This window comes from Anas platyrhynchos, chromosome 14 (assembly GCF_047663525.1).
Source record: "Anas platyrhynchos isolate ZD024472 breed Pekin duck chromosome 14, IASCAAS_PekinDuck_T2T, whole genome shotgun sequence".
Classification (NCBI taxonomy): domain Eukaryota; kingdom Metazoa; phylum Chordata; class Aves; order Anseriformes; family Anatidae; genus Anas; species Anas platyrhynchos.
Genome location: NC_092600.1, coordinates 10,746,064 through 10,761,779, shown reverse-complemented (window position 1 = coordinate 10,761,779; position 15,716 = coordinate 10,746,064). Strand labels below are relative to the sequence as shown.

Below are 15,716 nucleotides of genomic sequence, written 5' to 3'. Positions count from 1 at the left end.
TATTTTAAAGAATGCCTCAAACTGGCGCATCGCGCCCCTCTGCAGGCGGATTTCGTAGTGACTTGGTTTTGTGTCAGCTTAACAAAACGCTGAATGTGCATAATGCCTGTTCATTTTGTCTTAAAATAGGACATCTAAATCAGGCTCTCCGTAGGCCTTTCCCAGTCTCTCCTGGCTGTCAGCTTTCTCTGAGCTTCCCCACACCTCCCACCGCATTTTTCTGCGGGGTAGGAAGAGCCTGAAATGTGAGTGGGATTATGCCTGGGTGACAAATGTAGCCCGATGTGATTGCGGGACGGAGCAAAGCAGATACGGAGCGAGCAAAACCTGAGAAATGGAAGCGGGCTTTACAGAGGGGATTACGTGCCATAACGCCTCAGATAGCAGTGTGGGGATCCTGCTCCGTGTTAAAACACAGCCTGGTTTTAGCCTGCCCATTAGCACAACGCTCTCTGCTGTTTCCAGTGACAGCGGGGAGAGCTGGGGCTGGCTGTGCCACAGGGGCACTTTGTTCCTGCGCCGTGTGAGCTGCCCTGGGCTCCCTTTCAGCCCTGTTCTGGTGCCCGTCGTGGAATTGTGCTCCACACACGCTGCCATCAGTGCCGCCGGTCCAGGGTCTGGCCAGCAGAGGAGGAATACCCTTAAAAAAGCCCTAAATCCCCATCAGTGCGGAGCGTCTCCCAGCAGCCTCTCCAAAGATGACTCCTTATTTTAAAAGAATTTCTAAATAAACTCCAAGCCGCATTTTATAAGAGAAGATGGTATTTGCAGAAAAGGTCAAGACTATAACAGTCAGCATCCTCGGAGATAGGAATTCTCAGCCCCTGCAGCTTCCCATAATTTGTCATGGCTTTAAACCCTCAAGTCCCCATTTTACATTCCCAATCAAGACAGACATGAGGTTTTGATTTCCAAATGAAATGCTCCGCTGGCTGGGACGTTTTTCCCTACAGAAGATGTACAGAAACAGAAATTGTTAGGATTTCACTAATTATATGGTTACGCTCAGTCCCGACCCTAAGCCAGGACCCATCAGTGCTGGGACCGTAGGGGCAGCCCTGGGGGGCACCCCACGAGGCGTCTGTGCCCCGGGGGATGCCCAGCTGCACCCCGCTGCCACCTCTCCACACTTTAACCTTCTTGTTGGGTTTTGGGCAGCCATAATAGGGGTGACCCTCGTGGGTCGGGGTGCTGCAGGCTGCCCGCGTTGCTCGGAGGCTCGCGCTCTGCTGGATTTCTCAGCGGGGAGAGCGTGCAGTGATTTGTGCCGCTAGCAGGTGTGAGAGAAGCCTTTCCTCTGCGAGCCTGCGGGGAGAGCATGGAAACACGAACACCGCAGCGAAAACTGAGTGGGATTTGTGTTTCTGGTGAGGTGTCAGGAAATAGCTTTTAAAATGCACTGGTGAGAGGCTTCCCAGCAAGCATTAACCATTCCCTCGCCTGGAAGGATGGCTGCAGTGAATGCACCTGGCGAGGTGCAGCAGGAGCTCTGTCGATGCTGCTGCCATGCTCCGGGCATCCCCTGGTGTGGGCTCGGTGAGCAAAACCATGGGCAGAGTCTGGGAACTAGGGAGGGCTGCCCCAAAACCCTCACAGCAGCTTCGGCTCAGCCCGCGGCGTGGGCTGCCGCATGTAAATTGCCATATATACATTTGTAAATGTTTTGGTATGCCTGAGCAAGCCAGGATCTGGAATTAATTTTGGTCTTTTGGGAGACCAGACAGGGAGCCCGTTGGAGGAGAAATCCAAATGGGCCAAAAGGATGGATTTTGGTGGGATTTGTTCAGTTGGAAGAGACCTGTGTATGGACCTGCATTTGTAATCTGAATGGCCTTGATTTGTTTTTTCTTACTTTGCTTGTGAAGTGACTCAGAGCAAATTGAACTAAGCTCACTCCGGTCGTGAAGCAGATCCGCACGCTGATATTAAATGTTTTATACACTCCTCGGGGTTGTGCAATGCAGCATCCCTGCTGTGCAGTCCGTGCTGAGGCTTCTTTTCCCCTCTGTGCTCCGTACTTTCTATGTCAGCACTCCCTCACCGCGCTCGTCTGTAACTGCAGCACCCCAAGGGAAGGTGAGGGTCACTTCTCCATCACCAACATGCAGCCGCTCTTTGAGCAGAGCGCAGCCTCACCACTCCACACGTCAGGAGATGAAGAATTACTTTTCTGTCTGAAATTGCAGGGAAGGATGGTAGAGAGCAGAATGCACTTACCTTGTGGCATCCCAGCCACGGGGCGGGCCAGCTCCTGTAGGAAGACCTGTAATGCTGGTGAGTGGTCCAGCACCACCACAGGCTGGTTCGTGGTCCCAATCTGACCACAGTTTGGCCCAAAATCATACCACACCAAACTCCGTCACTTCTTCACTGGCAAGATACGTGTTCCCCACGGTGCTTGACGACAGTCTCTGGCAGGGTTATAGATAGCATTTCCTTGCCTTTAGGTGCAAAAGCTACAGGTCCTCGATTGCTGCAGATCACATTTAGGCTTGCGAAGCCCATCTCCTCCAAAGGCTTCAGCGTGATTAGTTATTTTTAAACTCCACAGAAGGAGTGTTAAAAATGTGCTTTTTCATGCAAGCAGCCTTAAAAAAAAATCCCTGCTTTATGTTCCTGAGGTGCTTTCTCATAATTTTCCCATCCCCTTGCTGCCTACACCGCAACGCTGTATGAAAACGGCTTTGGAGACAACACAAAGTGCTGTATCTGCAGTTTGATTTTTGCATATCCTAGAATTTTGCCTTTCTCCTTTGCTGAAACTCTGAGAAGTATTGAAGGTTTTGATTTCGATCCTTCCTGGGATGGTAAAAAAGTGAACTCAGGCTAACAGGCCCTGCCCTCCTGTTACATCCCTGCGGACCGATATTTGCTGATAATTCAGAGCTGACAGCAGGGATGCCAAATGGATGCCCTCTGTTTTTATGGGAAAATATTGAAGGGAGAACTCTTGCTATGTTATGAACTACCAGGGTCTTTTTATATGTGCAGGACAAGGCTTATCAGCTATTACAGCATCTAGAAAGCCTTGCTGTGCTGGCACAGCCCCGTCCCCGTGTCCTGCTCCAGCCAGGGCACATTGCTGCTGCTCCCGGCGTGGGGACAGCCAGACAGATCACCTCTGCCCCCCTTGGTTGCTACCGAGAGCCTGGCCTGGCTTCAAAGGGCTTTTCTTACCCCTTATCACGGCGGCTGAAATTCCAGCTTAAACAAAACCCAGCCACAGACTTATTCAAAACATTTATTAGTGTTTAAGGAAAATAATAGTGTGAAAGGTACAGAGCTTTGTCTAAAGCCATATGCATTTTCTTTTTTTACAAGCTTATTTGGCTGCAAATCCTACATGAGATAAAACTAGTATGTTTTTCTCCCAGAGATTTGGAATTAAGGACAGTTTTTTTTTTTTTTTTTCCTTTTAGTTCAGCACTTTAAGTTAGGACAGCATTTTCCAGGGTTTATTGGTATCTTCTTCCAGTAAGCATTTTGCTTCTCCCAGTATTTTCATTCCAGAACAAGGCTCATTCCAGATGCAAAGCGTAAAGGAAACATTCATACCTTGGCTTTGAAGCTAAACCTCCTTCATGAACAGCAAGTTCATAAGGAATGTTAATTAAAGCATCATACAGTATCTAAATGGACATTTTTTTTTTCTCTTTTTTTAAACTTTATAAAGAATTAAGGCTATGTAGATGTCACAATAAAATACTCTCAGGTAAAACGCACCCTATTTGTTAGACATGAAAGAAGGTTTAACAATAAATAAATGATTTATGCTGTCAATAACATTATGGAACTGTATAAAACTATATTTACGCAGCTTTAAACATAAAAAACATACTAGTGGCATGAATATATACAACACAGGTCATGACGTACGTTTAAATTATCATAGCCAGCAGTGTTCTTTTTTTAAATGGAGACACTATAATAAATAGAAATGTTAAATATTTACAATAATAGCATATGTGGAATCAGTAGATGAACACATAAAATCTTCACACACAGAGGAAAAAAAAAAGTTATGCCTTATAAAAAAAAAATCCCTCCCACCCACAGCTCGCCCACCCACCCAAAAGAAATTGTCATTGACTAGAACAAGGGGAATATACAATTTTCCCCCCTCGGAACAAATGAATACAAAGAAAACTGTATGCATGCTGAGGTGATATGTTGACTGAGACATTCAAGGATATACCTATCGATACGTTTGGTTCCCATAGATGCATCGGACCTCTGAAGAGAGAGGGATCTTAGTTCGATGCACGAACGTTATGTCGGTAGCGAGTCGTTTCGTGTTTGTGTTGTTTATTTTTTTGCTGAAATGCTTGGATTGTCTTTTTGGTTCGAGCTTGTTCTTTACGGTGACATACGTCACCAAGGGGGAGAGGATGCTCACAGGGAACTCCGGGAGGCACACTGGAGATTTCCTTATAGTACCACCAGCAGCCACTTGGTTTTTGGGGCAGAGGTGCTGGCTGTCAGAGCTAGCACGAGCCAGCCTTGGCAAACCCCTCCGTGACATCCTGGGGGCACCATCCAGGGGACAGCCCTGCTGCAGCTCAACAGGTCGGCCTGGGCTCTGCTCCTTGGGTCACACTGGTCTTTGTATCTACGGTATTTGGCCTGACCCCACATCTTCCCACTTAAGGTGAATGAAAACATCACGGAACTTAGCTAAAATCAGGAAGAATCAAGGTCATTTCCTTAAAGACCTGGTGATCACACGGAGCTGCACCTCTACAACTCAGCGGTTCTCTCTTGCTTCCTACGTGACTTCTATTAAAAGTAACGCCTAGAAATTCTGCGGGTGGATACATGCATTAAAGCCTGAATATAGCTATTAGGAGCTGTGCTCACTCAGCAGTAGCTAAAATCTGAGTTGGAAATTGTAGCCAAATTCCAACAGCCTCTTCTGTTTGTGCAGCTCCTTCCCACCATGCGACAAGACGTACGTTAGTTCACCGGGTACGTTCTGTCTCTGCCAAACTGCCTTCCTGCCCCCACAGCTTTCCTCCCAAACTTTCTAAATAAGAAGGCTCAGATCTTTGGTGTCATTCCCACTTTCTAAGAAAACTCACTTGTCCTCCAGAGGAAGCTGAAGAGCTCACCCTTCTGTCCCCGTGGGTGCTGTCACCTCCATTTCCAGGAACATAGCTGGGGATATAGGATTGCAGGGCTGCAACCTGAGAATTACAATTGCATAGGGGGGAGGAGAGATGCATCCCAACACCTCATTCACACTAAAAACTGCTCAGAGACAATCAATTCTTGGCACTCTTTCTCTCTCTAGTAACTCATTCCGCAGAGACCAGCAGTCATTATCTGCACGACAACGAATAAAGAAGTCGACCCCCTCTCCAGATCTTTGGCATTTTGGTAAACCACAACTGACAGGCAGGTTCTGGCGGGGCTCCACATCCCAGCAAACCACACCGTGTTACTTCTAAGGAGAGACATTTCTGATGGGCTTCCGATGAAGCCCTGTGGAAGAACTTAATTGTATGGGGTCCTTCATCACGTGAGCTTACAGCCATCCTTTTGAGCTTGTGCATTAGGGTGGAGGAGCTGTGTCTGGGTGGGCAGGTGTAAGAAGGGAATATGCAGGGGGTGGGGGGGGTTAGAGGTTTGGGAACATACTCCTGGGGGTCTTCCATGCCACGCTCTGTAACTAGGGGAGTTGTGTCCAACTACTTGGTCTGGAAGCTGATTACCTAGGCCTTGGATATGCTGAAGTGACTGGATAAGCAACTGTTAAGTTACACAGTGGTTAAAAAAAAAAACACAAACAAATAAGGGGCACTTGAACTAGGTAGGCAGTGTTGCCTGGATGGGAACAATGGCTCAGAAGTTACTCAGCAGACAGCGGTGGAGCTCCAGACTGCACGGTTCCTGTATGAGAGACAGGACAGCTATTTCATTCCAGCATGTCACAGAGAGCCTCCAGCTCCTGCCTTGTCAGCCACAGGCAGAAACCAAATCCCTCTGGAATTCAGCCATCTGTTGTAAGACTGCACCCTAAACCTTCGGAGGTGCTAAGCCACAAGCGGCTGCATGCAATCTGCCAGAGCCCTCGTAACCTCCTCCCCAGCTGAGGGACCAAGATAAACAAACAAACCCCCAAAACAACCCAACGACCCCAAACCAAGATCCTAAATTTCAGCCGATGTCCGTTTCGTTACAAAACAGAGGGGGGGGGGGAAAAGAATTTAGTCGGAGACATTTTGCCACGTTTAGTGGCTGCTCAAGTGTCGAGTTTGCTGGATCAATAACCCATTGCCACTGCTCTCCCTTTGCTACTATATACACTGGTGCTGAGGTCCATATATCTTGCAATGCCCTGTGCTTGACCTCTGAATGGGAAATGCTTTGGAATGTCCATAGACGGGAAGATGGACTCAAAGGAAGCTTCCAGCGGAGGGGGAGGGTGGGGGTAACGGGGGCTCGGTGCCTTTTTTCACCTCCGGATGTCCGAGAAGTCGGACAGTTCGTCTGCCCGGTCCATGATCCCATGTGCCCCTTTGGGACCGTGGGCCCCAGCTTTCACCCGGGCATGGGCGTTCGGGTGGCCCTTGGTACCTCTCTCTCCCTTGGATGCTCGCGAGCTCTCCCTGGGGTCAGACTCAGAGTGGGCCAGGATGTCCCCGCGGCCAGCGGCGGCTTTGCCAGCTTCAGCCAGCTTCTTCTCGGGGCTCAGGATGGCATCACCGTGCACGGCTGAGGTGCAGAAGCTCAGGATGGAGCAGAGACTCCCCCAGTTCTGTTCGCATTGGGCCTGGACGCTTCTTGTTATTGCCTTTTTCACCTCCTCGCCACAGGTGAGCAGGATATTCACTAGGTCAACATACGGCCTGGAGGTAAAGGAAACAGTGAGAGGCAAGTCAAAAAAATAAATAAATATTAGTGTTATCTACCAGTCAGCCAGGGTACTGGCCTCTCTGCCTTACTGTCCCCTTGCCTACAGAACTGTTCAGCAGCATTTGTCCCCCACTACCTGCTTACTTGGGCACCAGGGGGTCAGAAATCTACTACCTTGGGGACCAGTTCTGCTCTCGAAGTTGACTCTGAGATGTGTTATACTCTAATTGGCCGTATCAGAGTAAGAAATGCACACGATAGCATCCTGTGGAGCTGAGTCACTCAAGTGCCGGGGCTGCCTTGATTGTTCACCCAGTGGAGATGCTCTGGGAGAACTGTAATTCCCAGCAGGGGAAGACAGGAGGTCTACACGCTTGGCAAATGGGGCTGTGAAATGGAACAAGTGCTATCTCACACCTTCTCTCACTATCTCTTTCCATGCTCCTTTGTCTTTATTAGTCAGCAGACACGACAAAGGAAGCCAGCTCTGGAGCCATCAGCTTGATAAGGCAGCTTGCTATCTCCAGGTGAACACCTGATACAGACATCCACTGGCCACCAGCCTGCAGGAGGCAGGCATTTCCCCCCTGGGAAGAGTGGCAGACAAGTATGAGGTCCTCTGGCTTTTCTCACCACCTTCACCTCTCCCTGGAGCAGCAGGTGTCAACCTCTGCCACAAGCAAGATCCTACTGGGACCCGTGATCTAACTGCAGCTGAAACACACGGAAATCCACTTTGGTGGCACCGAATGTTCTCTTCCTTTCCTTACAGAGCTAAGTGCAGCCTTCACTATGTACCTTGTCCCAGCAGAACAAGGACTCCAAACAAGCCAAGGCCAAATGCTGCTCCTGCTTCCCACCCAGTGCCGAGAGCCGCCTGCAGCCCCGCAGCACAACGCAGCCTCTGAGCACAGCTCCCCTCCTCTGTCACGGGCACGGAGGACAGCAACTCTAAAATAGCTGTGGTCACAGGTTTCTGGGTCAATATTGATGTTGTCTATTGACACAAGTGCTCAGCTGTTAGCAGGAGGTGCAGCAGGCCCAGAAGAACATGCTGAAGGTTTGGATGGTTGGATGGTAGGACCCGTGCAAACTGCAAATCAAGACCTGCCCGGGGCTGGCAAGCCTGGGTTCAGCAGTAGGGATGGTCGTGGTTGTATGCATGGGGTGGTGGTGGTGCACCTTCCACCATCCCCTAGCTCTGTGATGGTGGACAAGCCCTGTCTAACAATCTCTTCCCAAGAACTGAGTTGAGGAGATCCAATGGACTGTGATCAGTGTCAGATACCACCCTGATTTTACTCTGCCCAACTGCTTAGCCTCATTTTGAATGACTAATCTTGGAGAGCCACCTATTCCCCTATCTGAAAAGATTTCCCATGTTTGGATTGTTTCTGTCATTAAAAAAAAAAAAAAAGCTATTTGGAATGCTCCAGGGAAGGATCTGCCAGGGCCTGTCACCACTTCCACCATGACAAATGGGTCTGACCCACACCCCCACAGCAGCTGACTCCTCAGGAAGAGGCTTCACTGCCCTGATCGTGCTCCTTAATGCGCATCACAAGAAAACAGCCAGAAGAATGAACCAGAGAACAAGCCTGAAAGCTGCCACTGGCTTCTATGCTCTTAAGTTTTGTCTTAATCATAAAATAGAAGATGGCAGAGAATTGAGCACAATGCATATGAAGTAAAGGGGAAGAAAAAAAAAAACACAACAGGGATTGGTTGTTAAAACCGGGCATAATCTGTGCAAAAAATCTTTGGAAGAAAAAGGTTGCTGGTATGACTAAAAAGTGGCTCAGCTGCCAAATATTTCAGGTATTCAAAGTCTGCCAGAGCCCTGCGGATTAATACTGGCCCATTTCTCCTTCGCTGTTTTACTTTCTGCATTTCAGCTGGCCTGACCATAGTACCTGAACTGAGCACAAGGCTGCAAGTCAGCAGACGTGATTTTATTTCCAGCTCTGCCACACTCGCCTATTGATCTTGAACAAGTTACTTAGTTCAAGAATTTCAGAAATGGCCTCTAAATTTAGGGGAGGGGAGGAGGCTGGCTCGCTTCTATTCGGGGAGTCCCACACAGGAGAGCTTAGCTCCAGCCCCACAAGATGCTGAAGATGAAGTTTAAGAAGCTCTAAATGAGATCATGTAAAATATAGGTGCTTAGCTAAATGACCTGTGCCTTCAAACCGAGGCCCCCCCATTTAAGCTCCCCAGAAATAAGCTGCTGCCTTTGGGCATTCCTGTTTTGGCTTGTTTGCAAAATAAGGGTAACCCAGCTCCTCATTCTACAGCTTTTGGCTCTCATAGGTAGTTTTCAACATAAAGTAAGGGAATTAGAGCCCAGCTCCTCTGGAGACCAATGAAAATGCAAGGCTAGAAGTCAAAAATAAATGATTCTATGAAAAATTAACATCACAGTTGCTAGGATTTGAGGTTTCTGCGCTAATATCCACTGGGGATAAAAAGGCAAAGGGGCATGGTAGGAAGATGCTCTAAAGTAAGCCTGCTGCCAGGCTGTGGCTCAGCCTCCTTGTTTGGGAGTGCGATGTTCACCTGCAAGAAAAACAGGCTCTGATTTTTGCATCTGTGCACAAAGAGTTGGTACAAACAGCTTGTGCCTGGCTTGTTGCTGTCAAGGAGCAGCTTTGATCAATTCCTGCTAGAACTCAGCCATTCCTTGGAGGGCGGCTGTGTTCCCAGGCAGAGGGATGAGCTGCTCAAAACCTGACTTGTGCCTTCATTTTGCACACCTCCATGTTTTATTAAAAAGCATCTGAGATTAATAAGGAATAAGATGAATGGGAGATTACCTGGGGGACTGCAGCTCCTTCAAGGACAATTAACTAGAAGACATTTGAAAGTATGTATTTACAAAAGAAATTATCCCGTTGACAACTCTGCAAAGACCATCTTCCCCCTTCTCCTCTAGCTGTCACTTTGAACAAATGGGTCGTGAGCAGTGCCTTCGACTACAGAAAGCACAGAGGCTTTGTGAGATGCCTCTCGGAACATCAGACACTAGTGCTGTGTTTGCCTAAGGACCAACAAGACAGCCAGATCCAAGTTCAACCCATTTCATTTCCTTCCTCAGCCACATCTAGCCCTTTGCAAGCAAGCTCGTCTTCCAAGGCCCCTGCGAAAAAAGCATTACCTTGGTCTTGTACCTGGGAAAACAAGCCGTGCTTAAGGCCTGAAGGAGGTGAAACAGCTTTTGGGCAGATGCACAGCCCATTGGCACCATCATGCTCCTGGAAGGAGCTCCCACGCCTCTGACTGCACTAGCACGGAGGCACTTACTCATGCTGCAGCAGGTCTTTGAAGTGAATCATCTCCACAATGACCTGGACGTTCTCCTTGGCAGCGGAGCAGAGGTCATGCTTCAGGTAGCACTCCCGCTGTAACTGGAACACCATCTCTTTAATGGCTGGGCACTTACGGCTGATGCAGCTGAATTTATGCCTCAAGGCATGAGCCTTACACTTCAGAGCGTCTTTAATGAAGGATTTTCCCTGAGAAGAAAAGAAACGGAGGAGGTCCGTATTTTTGGCCATTAAGCACAGCAGCTGATTTACGCCCAGCTAGCTGCTCCTCTGCAGGACAACGTCAAGGGTTATTAGGCTGCTGGGGAGATCACTTAATGGCTTCTTCTCCCCTCTTCCCTTTGTTTCTCTGCCCTTAAAGATCACGCCAGGTTGTGCTGCCTTGCTGTTCCACTGGAGCTGAACACACAGGGCTTCCTCAGATATTTTGAGGTTTCCTCTGCCCCAACAGCAGACTGCCCAAGAAGGAAAAAGGGAAAGAGTAAGCACCTTGAAATAATTCAGTGCTTGAGTTACTGGCTTCCTTTGCCTCTGGGATGGTAGCACAGCAGATTCCCACAAGGGATAAGGGCACACTGCCATGGCTGGGGTCTCCAACACCACAAGCAGATACCCATTCCTTCACTCTTTTTTTTTCTCCATTTAAAAATCAGTTTGTGAACTCCTTACAGAGCATACAAACACATATGCACCATTTCCCAGCTATCAGTTTTTTGCTACTACCGCTTCCTCAGGCAGAAAGGGACCCAAATCAGCACTAGTAATAATTCTAGTGTCTTGATGCCTGTTTGTTGCAAGAAATTCTCAGTGAAATAAAAAAAAAAAAAATAAACCCAAGAAGCTAAAATGCACGTTGCAAGAAAGCTGCTTTAGCAGCATCTCTTTAAAGATCATTTGCAATTCCCTCATTCAGCTGCTTAGAGGGTATTGAAAATCATCCCTACCTTTTCTCTTTGCTATCTGACCCTGCAGCCAGCCATACACAGTGCATGTGGCACAGCCTGGCAGCTCTGCTCAGCCTCTCTTTACTTTGCTGAGCAATAGGTGCTGCACTGCATCCATCTCTTCATTGTTTCAGATTCTTTTACACAAATGCTTCCAGAAGACCGAATTCCTGTTGTCCTTTATCCAGAACACATGGGCACAGCTCCACAGACGTGGACTACGATTCACCCAGACCTGTGAGCAGATTTTGTCCCCAAAATGTTTCAACCCAGAAACACTTCTCGCCAATCGAAGAGCTATTTCAGATATCATCCCCTTCTATTCCCTGTACCTGTACCATACCTGCTCTTCTCTTCAATACTGAACATGCAGAGCACAGAGGGAAAATTAGGATAAAGAGAAAATCCTTATACAAACCAAACCTTACATCATTTATCAGGTTTCAGAGATAGAGGAGAGCAGAAAATGGTCAGTGCTACTCTTGTTATTTAACACACCCTGAAACAACTGTAGGTAATAGAGATAAGCCCTGAAAAGCCCCATCACAGCAGAGGCTGAAGTCACCTCCAAATGAAAGCTCGGGGGGGTTTGGTGCTTGTGCACTGCAAAGGGGACAGTCTGTATGGGAAATGGGCTGGATCTGACTGCAGTACCTGGGGATTCTGTGAAAGAGGCAGCAGGGGCTACACTCAGCCTTCACGGACACACCTCCCTCCCAACAGGGCTCACTGCTTTTATCAGTTTTGCTCATTGACAGAATTGTGCAAAAATAAGGGTTTGCTGGAAGCCACTTAGAAATGATGTTGAAGGTTTTCAGATACCCAGACTTTAGGAGAAACAATTGCAGTTTGATTAGCTAGCCAGACCCTTTGTACATCCTTGAGAATTTAAGCCTAAAACACTTGAAGTGTTTCCTGCTGGGTGGTCCCACCGTCCCTCACGGAAGGGATGGAGTTCTGGAGACAGCTCTACTTTACACCACGCTTCCAGCAGTGCCATGGAGCTGGTGCTTTTAGTCAAGTTATTCTGTAAACTGCATGGTCAAGCCAAATGCCGCTGGCCCAGCGTAATGTTCTCTTCCCTCCACACTGAAATGGGAGAGTAGGTTTACAAGACATAATAACAGGATGTCTCAATGATGCGTAAATGGTCTGGGGAGAAAATGAAGGAGACAAACTTAATACCGCATACCGTCGAAGTCATGTATTTTAATGTCAGTGCTCGAACCAAAGGCTCATACGAACGCAGCAGCTTTAGGAGGTTGTCTGTACTGGTTGTGTGCAAGTCTTGAGAACCAAGCTTTAATAAGCACACAGTGGGAAACGTTTCCTGATACATCTACATGAACTTGGGAGCCCAAGCTGCATTTCAGAATGAGTTTTGAACAAATGTGATGTAGAAGCTTAAGTCATTTAATGTTTCTGAGAACCGTGCTCATCTGTTACTGTTCTGATTGTTGCCCTGGGTGCAGTAGGAGCAAGTCCCCACGTGGAGCTGCAGCTAGGGACAACCTGTCTCCTGGCACAGCTTACACACTGCTGCTGCCTTGGGTCTTGACTCTGGACCCTCTGCTTCAACAGAAAAATTTCTATTGAAGCTGGTCACATGCAAAAGCAGATGTGCTCCTTAGTGGTAACTTTTTTTTTTCAGATGTGCAGAAGAGGAGAAAATAAATGCTAAGTTTCACTGTGTTACCTGGGCATCAAATTTTCCAGCGTTGTGCAGGAAAGTCATGCAGATCTCATGTAAGCCTCGGATCTCGCAAGAATTGTTTTCAAAGCATTCAAACACGCCGCATCCCACATCGCCGGCATTAACCAGGCAGTGCTGGATTTCAGCTAAAATGAGCATTGATTACAGTTAATTTGAAGAACTGTTCATAGGAGCTGCTGGTGGTGGGTAGGGGGGAAGGGAAAGAGACATTTTGCTAACATCATCAGTTCGAAAGAAAAAACACATGTGACAACGGTTATTGTACCCGCAGCATGCCCACTTTCTGCAGAAATTAGGCCAAAACTTGGGTGCATTATGCTATGAAAGTGATATCCAAGAAGCAAATGCCAAATCCACTACGCTTACGTCAAGCTCTTTCACTTGAGAACTGTCTAATGCTTTCGCATTCCTCAGGAGCAGAGGACAGGCATGATTTTTGCTGTCTGACTTGTACAAAGACCCCATCAAATTCAAGTGCCAAAACGAAAAGCCCATGAGGAGCTGGTCCCAGCCAGCTAGAATTGGATGTTTCTGGTACTTGGAGCTAGTTTCTGGTGCTACAGCACAATGCTCTGTGCAGGCTACCGGGTGTCCCCTGTCCCGATGTCGAGGAAGTTAATGGCAAAACTCCCACTGATAAACAAAGTCCTTTGCACCGATTGTTGCATAAAGCTGAGACTCTGTCCTCACCTATGCAGGAATCAATCTGAAATGGGTATTTTTATATACAGCACATAAAAGAGATACACCGGACCTAGCACACGTGTTTATTCTGCCCGAACAGATGTTATGTAATGCTGTGAAAAAAAAATGCTGTCTAATACCTACGTACAACCCCTCCTTTCCAAGTTCTAACTCTCACTAAGACGGCTTCTGGTCCTTTAAAAAAAAAAAAAAAAAAGGGACATCGTAACACTGCCAGAGGGAAGGTGGTTGCTGAAAAAGCCCGGGGATAAAGTTAAACAGGGGCAGCTTTTAGACCAGGACTGAGGATGCTAAGAACGCCTGCGCTCCGTGCCCTAGTGGTACCTTTAATTAAAGCTCGCTCTTGGGAGCCAGCCTAATCCCCCTGCGGACCGCAGCACATTTCAGCCCCCCCCTTTGCCGTTCGGGGCATTTTGCAAGTCTTTGCAGCAACTTTCCCATTTCAGCCCGCTGCAAGGCAGAGGGGCACGGAGCCGGGATGTTCAGGCTGAGTCCGACAGGGCTCGTGTGACCCCCCTAGGAGGGCAGCAGCTCTCCCCACCACCCCTTCTCCTTCCTACCTGCCCCGGAGGGGGTCCAGGGGAATCCGGGGGGGGTCTGTCCCCGGTGCTGGGGCTGCTCCTGCATTGTGTCGGGCAGGGGTGGGGAGCTGAGCGAAGCCACACGCACCGGGGAGAGGGGGGGGGAAAAATGGAGCTCTTTGTGGAGCGCTGCAGAAGCGAGGAGCCGGGCTTTTTTTGGGGCCGGGAGCTCAGCTGTAGTGCTTGTGTTGGCATCCGGATGCAAACCCTCGCCGGGATCACATGTCCTGGCTCCGAGCGTGCTGAGAACTGCACAGTGCCGTGATTCACATGTGGCAGTCCCTAATGGGGCATTCGTGCATTCCTGCGAGTGTGTGTGTGTGTGAGTGTGTGTGTGTGTGTGTTTAAACACGTCGCGCAGCAGCGAGAGTGTTAAAAGGGAGAAAAAAAAAATAATATAATAAAAGGTGGTGGGGGGGAGAGGAGAAAAGAAGGAGGGGGGGGAAGGGAAGCGCCTGGATCCCGCGCTCTCCGTGCACGGCCGGGCAGCGATCCAGCCAAGTGCACGCCTCGGCTGCCTCTTTCTAGGCAGAGACACCGAGGGGAAGGAGAAAGGGACAGGCGGGGACCCCCCCGAGCCCCCCGCATCACCTCCCGGCTGGAGCAGCTTTTAGACACCCCTCCAAAAAAAAAACAAAAAAACTTTCTCCGTGCTGAGCCCGGGGGCCACGTGCACGGGGCAGAGCCGGCTGCAGGCTGCAAGCAAAGCCCCGAGCTTTGCTTTCCCCCCCCCCCCCCCCTTCTCCCTTCCCCTCCGTACCTGTGTTCTGCAGCGACAGCCGCCCCTTCTGCGGCGGGGTCCTATCGGGCGGCCCCTCCGGAGGGTGCGTGGCTTCAGCACCGGCTGCTGCGGGGCCGGGCAGCACCAACACCACCAGCACCAGCACCAGCAGCAGCAATAGCAGGGCCGGGAGGTGCCCGCGGAGCCCCTCGCACATGGTGGCGCCTTGCCGCCCTCCTCCTCCTCCACCTCCTCCTCCTGGCCTCCACCACCTCCTCCTCCCGGCCCCAGCGCGCTGCCCGCCGCGGCCCCGCGCCCCGCATGTGCCCGGCGCGGCGGCGAGCGCGGAGTGGCGGCTGCGGAGGAGCCCGAGGGTGCCTCAAATATCCCCGCCGAGCCCCGCTGGCGCTCGCATGAGGGAGCCGAGCAGGTGTCGCTCCGCGCCGCGGCCAATGGCAGCCGCCGAGCGCTCCGCCCGCCCGCCGGGGGGCCGGCCCCGGCCCGGCGGCAGGTTGCAGCCTCCCGCCCCCCTATGGCCCCCCCCGGTTCCCCTCAGCCTCCCTCAGCCCCCCCCCGGCCTCCCTCAGTTTCCCTCAGCCCCCCCTCAGCCTCCTTCAGTCCCCCCCGATCCCCTCCCCGCTGTTGGGGAGGTGCCCCCCTACCCCCCCCCCCCCAAACCCACCCGCAGGGGGTGGTGGTGGCATTGAGAGATTATTATTTTTTTTATATTTTTGGGGGTTCTTTTTATGAAGGTGACAAAAAGTCACCGAGTTTGGGGACCCGGGGGTGTGTGTATGTGGGGGGGGGTGACTTGGGTTTGTTGGCACCGAAGGGCCGGAGCCGGCCGTCCTGCGGCGCTTGAGGCCTCAGTTG

At 49.9% G+C, this 15,716-nt stretch overlaps 1 protein-coding gene across 1 annotated transcript; it reads right to left on the bottom strand.

Annotated features, from left to right (window-relative positions):
• Window positions 1-3,227: 3,227 nt before the first annotated feature.
• Window positions 3,228-15,257, bottom strand: STC2 (stanniocalcin 2). Its single transcript, XM_038186409.2, has 4 exons — window positions 14,883-15,257; window positions 12,819-12,961; window positions 10,156-10,367; window positions 3,228-6,848 (listed from the first exon to the last, which is right to left on the bottom strand). The coding sequence occupies exons 1-4, from the start codon at window positions 15,058-15,060 to the stop codon at window positions 6,455-6,457; spliced, it is 927 nt and encodes a 308-aa protein (XP_038042337.2). The 5' UTR covers window positions 15,061-15,257; the 3' UTR covers window positions 3,228-6,454.
• Window positions 15,258-15,716: the final 459 nt, after the last annotated feature.

Bases quoted from the DNA above. Each gene is read 5' to 3' on its own strand.
- STC2 (XM_038186409.2), bottom strand. From the start codon at position 15,060: ATGTGCGAGGGGCTCCGCGGGCACCTCCCGGCCCTGCTATTGCTGCTG. The intron at 10,368-12,818 runs GTAACACAGTGA...TTTTCTTCTCAG, and splicing joins CTGGAAAATTTGATGCCCAG to GGAAAATCCTTCATTAAAGA. The intron at 6,849-10,155 runs GTAAGTGCCTCC...CTTTACCTCCAG, and splicing joins AAAGACCTGCTGCAGCATGA to GCCGTATGTTGACCTAGTGA.